The sequence below is a fragment of the Lycorma delicatula genome, chromosome 2, assembly GCF_047948215.1.
Source record: "Lycorma delicatula isolate Av1 chromosome 2, ASM4794821v1, whole genome shotgun sequence".
NCBI lineage: Eukaryota > Metazoa > Arthropoda > Insecta > Hemiptera > Fulgoridae > Lycorma > Lycorma delicatula.
Window position 1 is genome coordinate 140,127,160 of NC_134456.1, and position 12,269 is coordinate 140,139,428.

At 29.3% G+C, this 12,269-nt stretch overlaps 1 protein-coding gene across 10 annotated transcripts in view; it reads left to right on the forward strand.

Moving 5' to 3' along the window:
• The first annotated feature begins 1,367 nt into the window (after nt 1-1,367).
• Nucleotides 1,368-12,269, forward strand: part of Piezo (piezo type mechanosensitive ion channel component) — a 481,248-nt gene continuing 470,346 nt past the window's right edge. For all 10 annotated transcript variants that reach the window (XM_075356335.1, XM_075356333.1, XM_075356336.1 and 7 more), the window contains exons 1-2: nt 1,368-1,674; nt 10,628-10,705. In XM_075356335.1, the coding sequence (XP_075212450.1) occupies nt 10,639-10,705 (67 nt within the window). In that variant the 5' untranslated portion in view covers nt 1,368-1,674; nt 10,628-10,638. The remainder of the gene's footprint in view (nt 1,675-10,627; nt 10,706-12,269) is intronic.

Consider the following 12,269-nt stretch of genomic DNA (forward strand, 5'->3'; position numbering starts at 1 on the left):
ATGCCAATTGACTTGAAATTTTGTGTATATTCATGATGTCAATACAATAATCAGTCATTACTGATTCAATTAACTTATAATTAATAAAAACCTATTTTAAGGTGGAAAATAAAGTAAAAATGTATGTTACAACTTGAAGCTAAATGATATCGTATAGTTATATAATAGTCCTTATTTTGTAAAATTAGACAAGGTAGGAAATAAATAAATAAATATGAATATATATATATACTTTTTTAAAGAATTCTTTTACTTAAAATGCACCAAACAGTAAAAAGTAATTGTTTTCTGCAATGAAAACAGGGTTGATCATATGTGTTAAAAATAAAAGTTTTATTTCTGTATGAATATCCAGAAGTTTCCAGATATCTCTTGCAGCTTTCTGTTTTCAGGAACTGCAGGCATCCCTTGTTTGTGATGTGTGGTGGTTGGCCTGATTCTTGTACAGACTCAGGCAGCCATACCTGAGACATGTGGTTAATTGAACCCAACAACCAAACAGTACTGGTATCCATGATCTAGTATTCAAATCCAAATAAATACAACCTTTATTAGGATTTGAACCTGATAACTGTTGACTTCAAAATCAGCTGATTTACAACAATGAGTTTTACCACTAGATCAACCTAGGAGGTAAATTAAAGTGGAGGGGATTCATTGCTACAAATTATTAAAAATTATCACAAAAAATTTATTATATACTCCTAGATTTGAGTTACATAAATACACATACATATTGGATATATCTATATATCAAAGCACATCTTATATGTAACCACAATAAGTGAAACATACTTTTTTTTACATTTGGTCAAGATTAAATTATTTTTAATGACCAAAAATTAAAAAAATATATTTTAATGCGTTTTAAATATGTGTTCTTTACATTTAAAGAAATATATATTTGTAATAACCATGTAGGGATACCGAAGGGGGTGAAATTAGGTAGTATATTAGGGAGGACAAAATTACCATATACTTTTGAAAACATCATAAGGTATATGTACTTAAAAAAAAAAAAAATAGCTTTAAAACTAGCATTCGTTTCCATATAGGCTTGGAAATTATTGACATTACTCCGGAAAAGTAAAACTCACATAAAAACAAACTCTGAGACTTAATATAATATTACAGATTTTACTTTGCTTTTACTCCATTGACAACGTTTTGAAAATTTTTAAAAAACAATTTTTTTCTGATGTTCAGGTCTCTCCGCACTAATTAGCTAGAAAATTTTTAAAGTTTTAATACACGAAGAAAATATTTGAATTATTTTTATGGACACATATTTTTAACGTACGATAATTTTGTTTTAGGTTGGCTACTCTGACTGTTCGATTATCATTTCAGTTGCGCGGTGTCGTATGTATGCATCGGTGAAGTACGGTACGGTGATGCGGTATGCGTTTGTTGTTTATTTTTTCTGTTGTCATTTTATATTAGTATGTGGAAATATACTATTGACGCATTTGAAGTTAATATAAACTTTTATTCTAAAGCTTTTGTTTTATATTCTTGAAGTTATATTACTAGGAGCCTAGCTCCCACGTGTTATTTGTGTGGCAGACTGTGTATTACTAGATCCAGCGGATCTAGACGATTTCAAATGTTACTCAATAAACATTTATTCGGAAGTTCTTATTGGAACTTTGTTTTACCTTGAAAACCGTGAAGGTAAGTTGCATATTGCTTTCATAAATTATTTTTACAAATTGTTTTTAGTGTAAGAGGTTATATTTTGATAAAATAAATTGTGTATCGTGTAGATAATGCGATTATCAGTCAGCTGATATGCCATACAACATCGTATCAAAATATTTTGAAGAGGTCGGATCGTTTTTGTAATCCTAGAATAAAATTTTGTGATTGCTCTTTTAAAAAATAATATATAAACGTTATTTACGGCTGATGTTAATGTACTCCAACGAGAAAGTAATTTTAATGGGTTAAAGATTTAACGTGTTGAATGAAGAATGTCGAACATTCTCATTTTTAGTGAGGGTATTAAATGATGAAGGAAAATTACTGGAGTCGTTTGACTCGGGCCCAACGGAATACATGTCTTACTGTTTGCTTGGTAGTTTTATCAGAAGTTATTGTTTTATTTCGTTTTTTGTAAATTGTTAATTCCTGTAAAAATAGCATTGAGTTGGTTGATAATAGATTGTCCTTCAGGTTGTTTATCGTGGTAAGATTTTGCTATTTGATGTGTGGTGGTGTACTTGTCTTCAAATTTAACAATTTTTACTTAATTTTTTTTTCTCTATATTCATTTTATTTAATTCATTGAATTTACTTTTTGTTTTCAGCGAATGGTTTAAGTTCATTTTTGTTATGTTGCAAGGTGAAGTGAATGAAAAAGCTGTTATAATTGTAAAAACATTTACAGTTTTCGATTATTTTATGAAAATTGGTTTTTATCATTATTTTCTAACATTAATACTGCTAATGAAGTATTATGTACTAAAATTATTGGTAAACATGTTGATAAATTATTAACCCATATTTATACGTGGACATTTTGAGACATTTATTCCTATTTTAAATGAGTTTTTATTGTATTAATTTATCTACCTGAAATTGATTCAAATTATGTTATTTTTTTCTCTTAGAAGTGCTTTTTATAAGAATTTATATTATTGGGAATAGATAAATGATTAATATGAAATTCTTTGCATAATTTTATGCAATACTTCTTACTATGAAACTGTTCCTTAAAAATTATTTCGCTTATTTTTTGTAATGATTGTTTAGAATTTATAGTAAATAATTATTTGAAATGGTCATGTGAAGTTTTTGTTTTGATAGGATTTTAACATTTTTAATAATACAAGTTTTTTCTTTTGTATAATTCTTAATTCCAAAAATATTTACAACTTTAAAAATGGTTTTGTGTTTGTTACTGCTTGTCAGATTGAAAATTGAAATCAGGGCTATTACGATCTATACAATCAATAATTTGACTTCAGTACTCTATTTTCATAGGGAAAAATAAATTGCTCGCTGTGTATTTTTTAAAAATATTATTTTATTTGTATAGTTAAAAACGCATGCATGTACTACATTTTTTTTCTGTTTAGTCTCCGGGAATTACTGTTCAGGTATTACTTCAGACGATGAATGAGAGGATGATATGTACGAGTGTAAATGAAGTGTAATCTTTTACAGTATCAGTTCGACCATTCCTGAGATGTGTGGTTAATTGAAACCTAACCACCCAAGAACACCGGTATCCACACGATCTAGTATTCAAATCCGTATAAAAGTAACTGCCTTTATTAGGACTTGTACGCTGGAACTCTCGACTTCCAAATCAGCTGATTTGGGAAGACGCGTTCACCACTAGACCAGCCTGGTGGTTTGCATGCACGTACAACTACTCGGATAAAAGTGAACTTCCTCGGAATTAGTATGTTCGATAGAGGAAAACATTGATGTTAGAGTATTCTGTATAATACAAAATTAATATTAAAAGGATAACTGGCTAAAGTTTAAATAAAGTCTATAAGAAATAAAAAAATTTGGAAAGCCTTAATTGAAGTCGTTTGCTTACTGTTATTTACACACGTAAAAAACTATACAGAGAATTAAAGGTTTTATTTATTAATCATCAGAACAACATCGGCTGTATAAATGAAAATCGATTAATTTTATTCACATTAAGTTGTTGAGAATTACTTTACGTGGATAAGTAATTGTTAAAAATTAAAAAAAAAACATAACAGGTTATTTCAGATAGACTTGCTTATTCTTCGTTTGTGACTTTGTTTATTCTTATAAGTGTTTATTCTTCGTAATAAACACTTTTTACTTTTTGAAAAAATCCGTTATTTTCTTTTCCACAAAAGTTTTTTCCTCTTCTATGGCAGGTAGGCGAATTTGGCGTAATACGATCAATCCCGTCAGTTCGGTTTCATTTTATCTTTCGTACCATTCGAGAGATACGGAATGTCCCACGAAACCCACTCGCTTGGTCTAGTGGTGAACGCGTCTTCCCAAATCAGCTGATTTGGAAGTCGAGAGTTCCAGCGTTCAAGTCCTAGTAAAATCAGTTATTTTTATACGGATTTGAATACTAGATCTTGGATACCGGTGTTCTTTGGTAGTTGGGTTTCAATTAACCACTCGTCTCAGGAGTGGTCGAACTGAGACTACAAGACTACACTTCATTTACACTCATATATATATCACCTTCATTCATTCTCTGAAGTAATATCTGAACGGTAATTCCGGGAGGCTAAAAGGAAAAAGAAAGGATGTCCCACGAAGAAGATGTACGCTTTTGATTTAGTATCACTCGCCCATTCACCCACCGATTCTGTTGAAACTTTACGAACCTTTAATGAAGGTTTTAAAAATGTTCTGTAAAAATTTCAACCCTCCAGGATTTATAGAAGCAAAATGGCGGCTTTCAGATAAAAACATCAATTTCAGATAAACCAAATTTTTTTATTCATTACAAAGTACCTGGTAAAATTTATTAAAAACAAAGGATAATTAGAACTAGAATAATTAAACACAGATAATTATTATTCATGGCTGTGACTATTTATTCATTTTTTTATTCCATTTAAACAGCTGTTTAACAATACATCATCTTTTTTTAATTATTTACCAACTATTTTGTAATGAATAAAAATGTGGTTTATCTGAAACTAGCTTACCCGTCGCCACTTCCCGACAATATAGATGTAGCTTCACTCGCAATGCATTTTTAATAGCAAACTTATTTTTTTTAATAAATAAAAAGTATTTAATCAACAATATTATATTTAGTTTCATTAAATTCTGATAAAACGGTAAATAAAAACTTTTATGAAAATACTGAAGGAATATATAAATAATGAATTGTTGCCCAAAACTTAAATAAAGGAAAACAAAAAAAGGAAGATAAGAAAATTGATCAATATTTGTTAGTCCAATCCATTTTATGACTGACTTATAATAGTTCAATATAAAAGTCCAATAAATATATACAAAAAAATTATTACAATCTCAACAAATCTACCATCCCCATCGCGGCTTCGCCCGTGCTCTATAGTTATGTGCTCTATGGCGCTTCCCGTCACGATCAGAGGGTTTTTCTCCCGTTTCCGTTTCTCTTTCCCCCTCCTCTTCCCTCATTTCCCTACCCCCTTTCTCTTTCCATTTCGTTTTCCCCTTTTTTCCATTTTCGATATTTCCCTTTTCCGATTTTCCCTTTCTCCCTTCTTCCCCGGTTTTCGATTCCAGTTGGTTTTCGATGAATTTCGGTATAGATTCATTTTGCCGATAAGCAGAAATCGTGGTAAAATTATTTGTTATTCCTAATTTAAAAACAAAGCCTTTTCCGGACACATGTTTATTATGAACATTTTTCATTATTTTAAACAGAGATATACAGTTGTAAAATTTAGCGGCATTCTTCTGGAGCACTCACGCACTCATTTTGTCGCTCTGCGCGCGCACACGATGTATTAATATTTCTTATTTGATAGATGTTATGAATTACTTCATTTCCATGCTTTACCTACACTTTTAATCTCAACCAATTTTTTTGCATTTGACATCTTCAATTATTTGCTTTACATATTCTAATTTTTAATTCCATTTTAATTTAATTATTTACTTATTTTAAATTTAATTTATTATATTATTTAATTTTAAGTAAATTTATTTAATCCCCTTCCTCTTTCCTCTTTTTCTCTTTTACCTTTTCATTTCCTTTTCCCCTTTTTTATTTCTTCCATTTTCCCCTTCTTCCCTTTTTACCTTTTTCGATATTTCCTTTTTCCGATTTTCCCTTTCTCCCTTCTTCCCCGCGTGTAAATCGGTCCAGTAGTTTTTTAGTCTATCGGACACGCATATCGGAAACATTGTAATGAAATCGTAAAATATTTAGTATAACGTATGTTGCTTTTACGCCCAACAGACAACGCTGTTAACACGAAATTTAGTTTTTTTTATCGATTTGAACCCCTTAAAATCAAAATTTCGCAAAATCCTTTCTTAGTGCACGCCTACTTAAAGATACCAAGGTACCCTGAAAATTTCAAGTCTCTACCTATAATAGTTATGAGTCAGTAAATCAGTCAGGACATTCTCTTTTATGTAAGAGATTGATGTTTTTACTTGAAAGTCGCCATTTTGTTTCTATAAGTACTAGAAGTTTGAAATTTTCTCAGAACGTTCGTTAAAAGGGTTGTAAAGTTTCAGTAGAATTGGAGGGGGAATGGGCTCTCCAAAAAAGAATATGTAAGAATATACCTCTTCGTGGGAAATCAGAAAAAAATCTATCAGATAAATGAATTGTGTTTGAATAACTTGCATCTCAACGCTTTCTCACTAAATTTCTCTGTTTCTTCAATAAATGCGTGTTTATATTTCACGTAAGTGACGACTTTTCCTTTGCTTAAAATTCGTACGCGACATTATTTGTGTCTTTCTCTCGTCCATTCCATTCGTCAGATATCCATCCTAGGTATATTCTGGCATACTTCTTTAAATTCTGATGCAAAATTACTGTTTTTCGTTTTATCAGCAGAAAAGCTGCTGCCAGTTTCTGATAATATTGCCTAAAATTAGTCCAGCATGATATTAGCGTTTGTTGCGGAATGTTATTCCACTTCTCTGAGACATTAAATATAGTGTCTTTAATTGCATAGTTCTTCCAAAATTTTTGAACTTGCATCTCTCTTACAAAACTTCAGATTTTTCAGAAATGTTTTTCTATAATGTTGTTTTAAACTTTCAGTTACAGAGGAGGTGCTTGCCGGAATAAACATAGTTATATGGGTATTAGTATTGTCAGGTGTTTCAGTGTGCAACCGGACCTAGCACCAGTAGGACTTTTTCTGGTAGATTTTTATTTCCTTTTACGAAGTAAAGGAAGTGTTGTGATCGCGAAAAATTTCGGTTTTCAGATTTCAACGGAAATCTTCATTTTGACCATTCCTGAATCCATTTTAACTAGTTTTGGCGTGACGTCTATACGTACGTTTCTCGCGTACTCAAAAAAGATTAGCTGTAGGATATTGAAATTTTGGATTTAGGAGTGTTGTAACATCTAGTTGTGCACCTCCTATTTTGATTGCAATCGACATTAAAATCCAAATTTTTTGGATTTTGAACTTTTTCTTTACTACAGTAGTAAGTCCTCATTGAGAGCTTTTCAACGATGTATCATAAGTGATACTTTTTTCATTTTAATTTTTCCAGAGTTATAGCCAATAAAGTTTAAGTAATGAAATATTTGGATTTTACAAGGGAAAGGCACATCGGTTCTAATCCTATTTCTCCTTTTTTTAATTTAAATATGTTGATTTATTAATAATTATTAATCTCTGATTGTAAAAAAGTTTTTTTCAATAAATAGTAATTCAATAATAACAATAAAAAAAATAGAAAAAATATGAGAAGTTATTAATGAAATAAAATTTTATGTACTTTTCATTAAAAAAAAAAGTGTAAATGTAATTTAATAGGCGTACAAGGAAGAAGTCATGTGGTGTCCACATCAGATTTTTATTTTTTAGATGACTTCTAATTTGAGGAACAAAGCACTCTTGAAACCTATTTCGAAAATTTCTTGGTCATCCATGCGCGTTCCTGTGAGAAAAATATTTTGTCATAGGCAACAGATCAAATTAAAATTTTTAAGCGCTCTCGACGTTCCACATTTTCTGATATCAAACAAAAGTATCGTATGACTTCCACCATTAGAACACGCAACAACCCTAATTCGTTCTTTTTTTATTATTTTGAAACAGGTGCACAACTTTCAAACCTAGACAGACACCAGGATTTTATTGCCTTCAAATTTAACCCGGTCTCATCGCAATTGTACACTTGGTCACAACTAGAAATCTTAACCGTGAATTTCTTACCGTACGTCACTGTTGGCAATTAATTTTTCACCTTCGTTGTCAAGCTGACGAATTCCATAGCATAAAATATGATTATTAATTTAATTTAAATCCTAATATAATTTGATTATTAAACAAAATTAATTATTTTTGAATTGTACTTTACACGGCGAATATTTGTATAACGTTTTAGTTTTTACTTTATTTTATAATTACTTTCGTGTTCTGCTTTATTGTTAACACATCTTTTTTTTATAATTTAGTATTATTATTATACATAAGTTTAGCAAAAGTAACTAGAGTTATTGATAACTCTAGTTTAATAATCGGGCTGCGCTTGTTATTCCAGATTTTTATTTTTTTAAACGATTTTTGAGCGTTCATTTTATTATTTTTAACAATTTCTGTAACGTAGCCCTTCCTTTTCTGTAAGTTTTTTTAATTAAACATTTATAATATAAAATACACTACGGTTTTTTTTATTTTTATGTTCGATTACGTTTAAAGCACACACATACATACATACTTTCAGATGGGTGACAATTCACCCATTTACTGTAAGTATAATATTTAATATTGATGACAAACGTAGCGGTTTAATTATGATGCTTCACATTATGAAATAGTGTAATTTAATTTTTGTCTAAAGAAATTGATTTTTTCCATGAGAATTTATCATGTAACAAGTCAGTTAAAAATTTCACACTTCGGATATTTGAAATATTGTTCTCACATAATGATAATACTGTTTACGCTGAAAGAAATTTTGCGTATGCCTGAGAAACTTAATTAAAATAATTTTATGCGCTAACTCAGTATTGTAGTTAAAATCCGTCCGATGAATGATCTTTTCGTTTCAATTGCCGACGTTGGGTTTTTTTATCTTTCAACTAAAAGTCTATGAATAGTTTCATCATATAATCGATTTTTACTTGGCTTTAGTCTTCATCATAAAAAAAATTGTATGTAGTCTTTTATTCAATATATTCGAGAAGTGTAACGCAAAGTTTATTGAAATTCATTATGTGTTTTAACATTTTATTTAAGAATTTTGATTAATCCTTTCTACTTTTGGATGTCGGATTTGTTCGGTGGTTTTGTAATTAGTTACTATAAAACAAATGTAAGTATTATTCTTTACGTGACATACTTCTAATTAGTGCACTATGTTACTACTTAATTCGATTAAAAACTTGTAAGAATTTAATACTTGTTACTAATTAATCGCTTTCCATATTAATATAAACCGGTTCGTATTAGATTCCCAGTAAGGATATTTTTCTTCTATTATATTTACTCCAAATCGGCTATTTCTTGATAATAAAAAAATTTACATACTTTTTTTATCTGGTTTGTGTTTTTTTTTTATTAAACTTTTATTATAAAGACTTACTTCGGAATATTTATTCCATCATCATGTTTCAAAACGCGTTATTATACGTTTCGTCAAAATTTGATTATTTTTGAATTGTACTTTACACAGCGAATATTTATATGACGTTTTGGTTTTTGCTTTATTTTATAATTACTTGTATTGCTTTGTTGTTAACACAACTTTTTCATATTTTGATTTTGTTTTGTATTTATTTTCATTTATTTTTTTTATAATTTGATATTATACATAAATTTAGCAAAACTAACGTTATTAATAACGCTAGTTTAACAATTGGGTGCGCTTGTTGTTCCAGATTTTTATTTTTGTAAACGATTTTTGAGCGTTTGTTTTACCATTTTCTTCCAATTACTGTAGCGTAGCACTTCCTTTTTACATAAGTTTTTTTTTAATTAAACAAAAAAGTGATGCTTTATTTAATTTTTAATAATTTTTTGCTATATCTTTTCACGAGATATTATTGCATTTAAAAAGATTATAACTGTGTCTAAAAAAATATTCGAACGTATACAAAAAGGAGGTCTGGTTTTAGTCTCGATGGTTATTCTACCATTATTCCTTTCAAATATAGTTAAACTATAATTATTCCAGTTACTGCAGTTGCATATAATTTGTAGAATAGCCTTAAATTAGTTTATCTTATCCCTTATTTAAAAGAATTTCTAGTTTACTGCCCTCAACCATTTTAATATATAATTTTCACTTTTCTTCGTATTGTTTTATGTTTATGCTTTTTTCTGTTAGTTTGATTTTCTTCCTTTTTTGGATACTTATGAGTGTCGGTATTGATTAGGATGCTCAGCTTCATTCGATTAGTACCTCAACCCCCCAAAACGGGATTTTGATCCAGCCACCAGACCAGGTCCGTAGGCAGATCCCCTCCATCGACTACATTTTACTAAAGATACAATAACTTAAATGATTGTCACCTATCCTTATCACAGATTCACCGGACGTCTAAAACTCATAGGATCCAACACGACAGCGAAGAAAGGAATTAGGATTACGGAAAGGAGAAGGAACGATCTACCAAAAGATCGATCACAGAATGAGATTAAAATGTCACTTAACAGAGTGATAATGTTTTAAACTTTTATATAGGTTTGAATCCGTTCACGTTAGGCATTTTTCACGCGTTACCGAATTTGACGTCATACTTCTACGAGAAAATGATGCTTCCGTCATGTTCACAATATTTTTATCAAGTTGTTATGGCCCAGCGATTTCATTTCTAATTTTCATTTATTTTTTCTAGAATGTATGAAAATCGTATTTATTGATAATCAACAATGAAAATTTGAACTTTGTAATATTTATTAAATAATTGCTGTCATTATTAGCGTTAATTAAATGCAATGTAAATTATTATTAGTATGATTTTGTTTTTCAGGCTAACGCACAATGAGTAGAAACTATTGGCCAACATTGTGTTGTCAGAAAATAGTCCTGCCAATTGCTTTACTTATATGTAAGTATTCAGTAATTTTTTATGCAGTAATATTTATTTATAATTTATTATTATTTTTGTAATTTGTTTTTTATTCTCAGAAAATTGGAATTGGGAGGCCCGGTATTGCAAAATCCTTGCATACGCCCGAACTCCATTATTATTATTATTATTTGTATTATTATTATTGTATTATTATTATTTTTTTTTTAAGAAAGAAATGTTAAACATTTTTATATATTTCGTTTTTCTTCTTTTTTGTAAAAGTTACTGTGAATCAAGTACTCTTTGATTGCGGAAGACTAAAGAAAATACAGGCGTTTGAACTATTACTAATTAAAAAAAAATTCCAGAAACGTTTATAGAATAATGTATTATTTTATTAAAAATCGAGAAAGTTGTAATGTTGTAAAAATTACATTTTTATTATTATATCATAGTTATTATATTACTATTGTTATCGTGAAGGTTGTTATTAATGTTTGGGTGATTAATTAACTGTTTAAAGTTTGTTATTGGATGTAATTTTGAAGGTAATAAAAAAAGTTACCACGGGGCGTTTTACCTCGTTTTTCCGTTTTTGCAGCTTCGATAGCTTAACTCGAAAACAAAGGCGTTTGTCAATAAACGGTTTTTGCTATAGTTTATCTCATAAAAGCTTACATTAAAATCTTGTATACATCTCAACATTCCTACTTGAAAAAAAAAAAAAACACTTTGATTCAATATAGCGGACAAATATTTTAATCATACCGTAGAGTAGTAATTTTGTAACTATGTGATTCGCACTTGTTTCTACCTCTTAGTATTCCGTAGTTTTGAAATGTATATATAGCCGTTTCCATATTTTAATATCTCTCTCTCCCCCTCTCACACTGAGTGTGTGTGTGTGTGTGTGTGTGTATGCAAAGGATACACACACAATTATTCATATCGGTTTATAACAATCTTGTACGTCTGTACAATACATTTGAACCCACAAATGAGATCGGGAAATTTTGTACTTATTAGGGAAATTTTTAATTATAAATTTTAAAAAAAATTGTTAGTAATTAGTTTCAGAAAAAAATATTTTGTTTGATGAATTTTCCATTGCGTTTTTGGTTATAACGTTTCAGTCATCGTAGAAATATTCTACGTAATATTTTTCTATTTCTTTTAGTTTTAAATTTTTTTAGCATGATGAAAATCGGTCGGCTAGAAGAAATGGTGGTGGAAAATCGATTATTGCCATATTCTTAAACATTGTTTTTACTCCCTCCCACAGAAGGGTTGGATTTTTTTTCTGTACAAAGCTTATATTTCAAGGAGAAATGATTTTTATTTTTGATTGAAATTTTTTTTTAAAATCGTAAGCGCTTCTGTTTGGTTAATAATAGTATTTTAACGGTAGTTTATAAACCTTGACTTGGATGTAATCTTCGTTAGCTTTATTTTCCGAAACCAGAGATAACCATAGAAATTAACTTAATTTATAACAAATTTCAGGTAATTTAAATAAATTCAACCCGATGTTTTATTTTAAAAATCGCATTTTAGAATGTGAATTCGTATATTTAACGTTATGTAACTTAAATATGGTTAT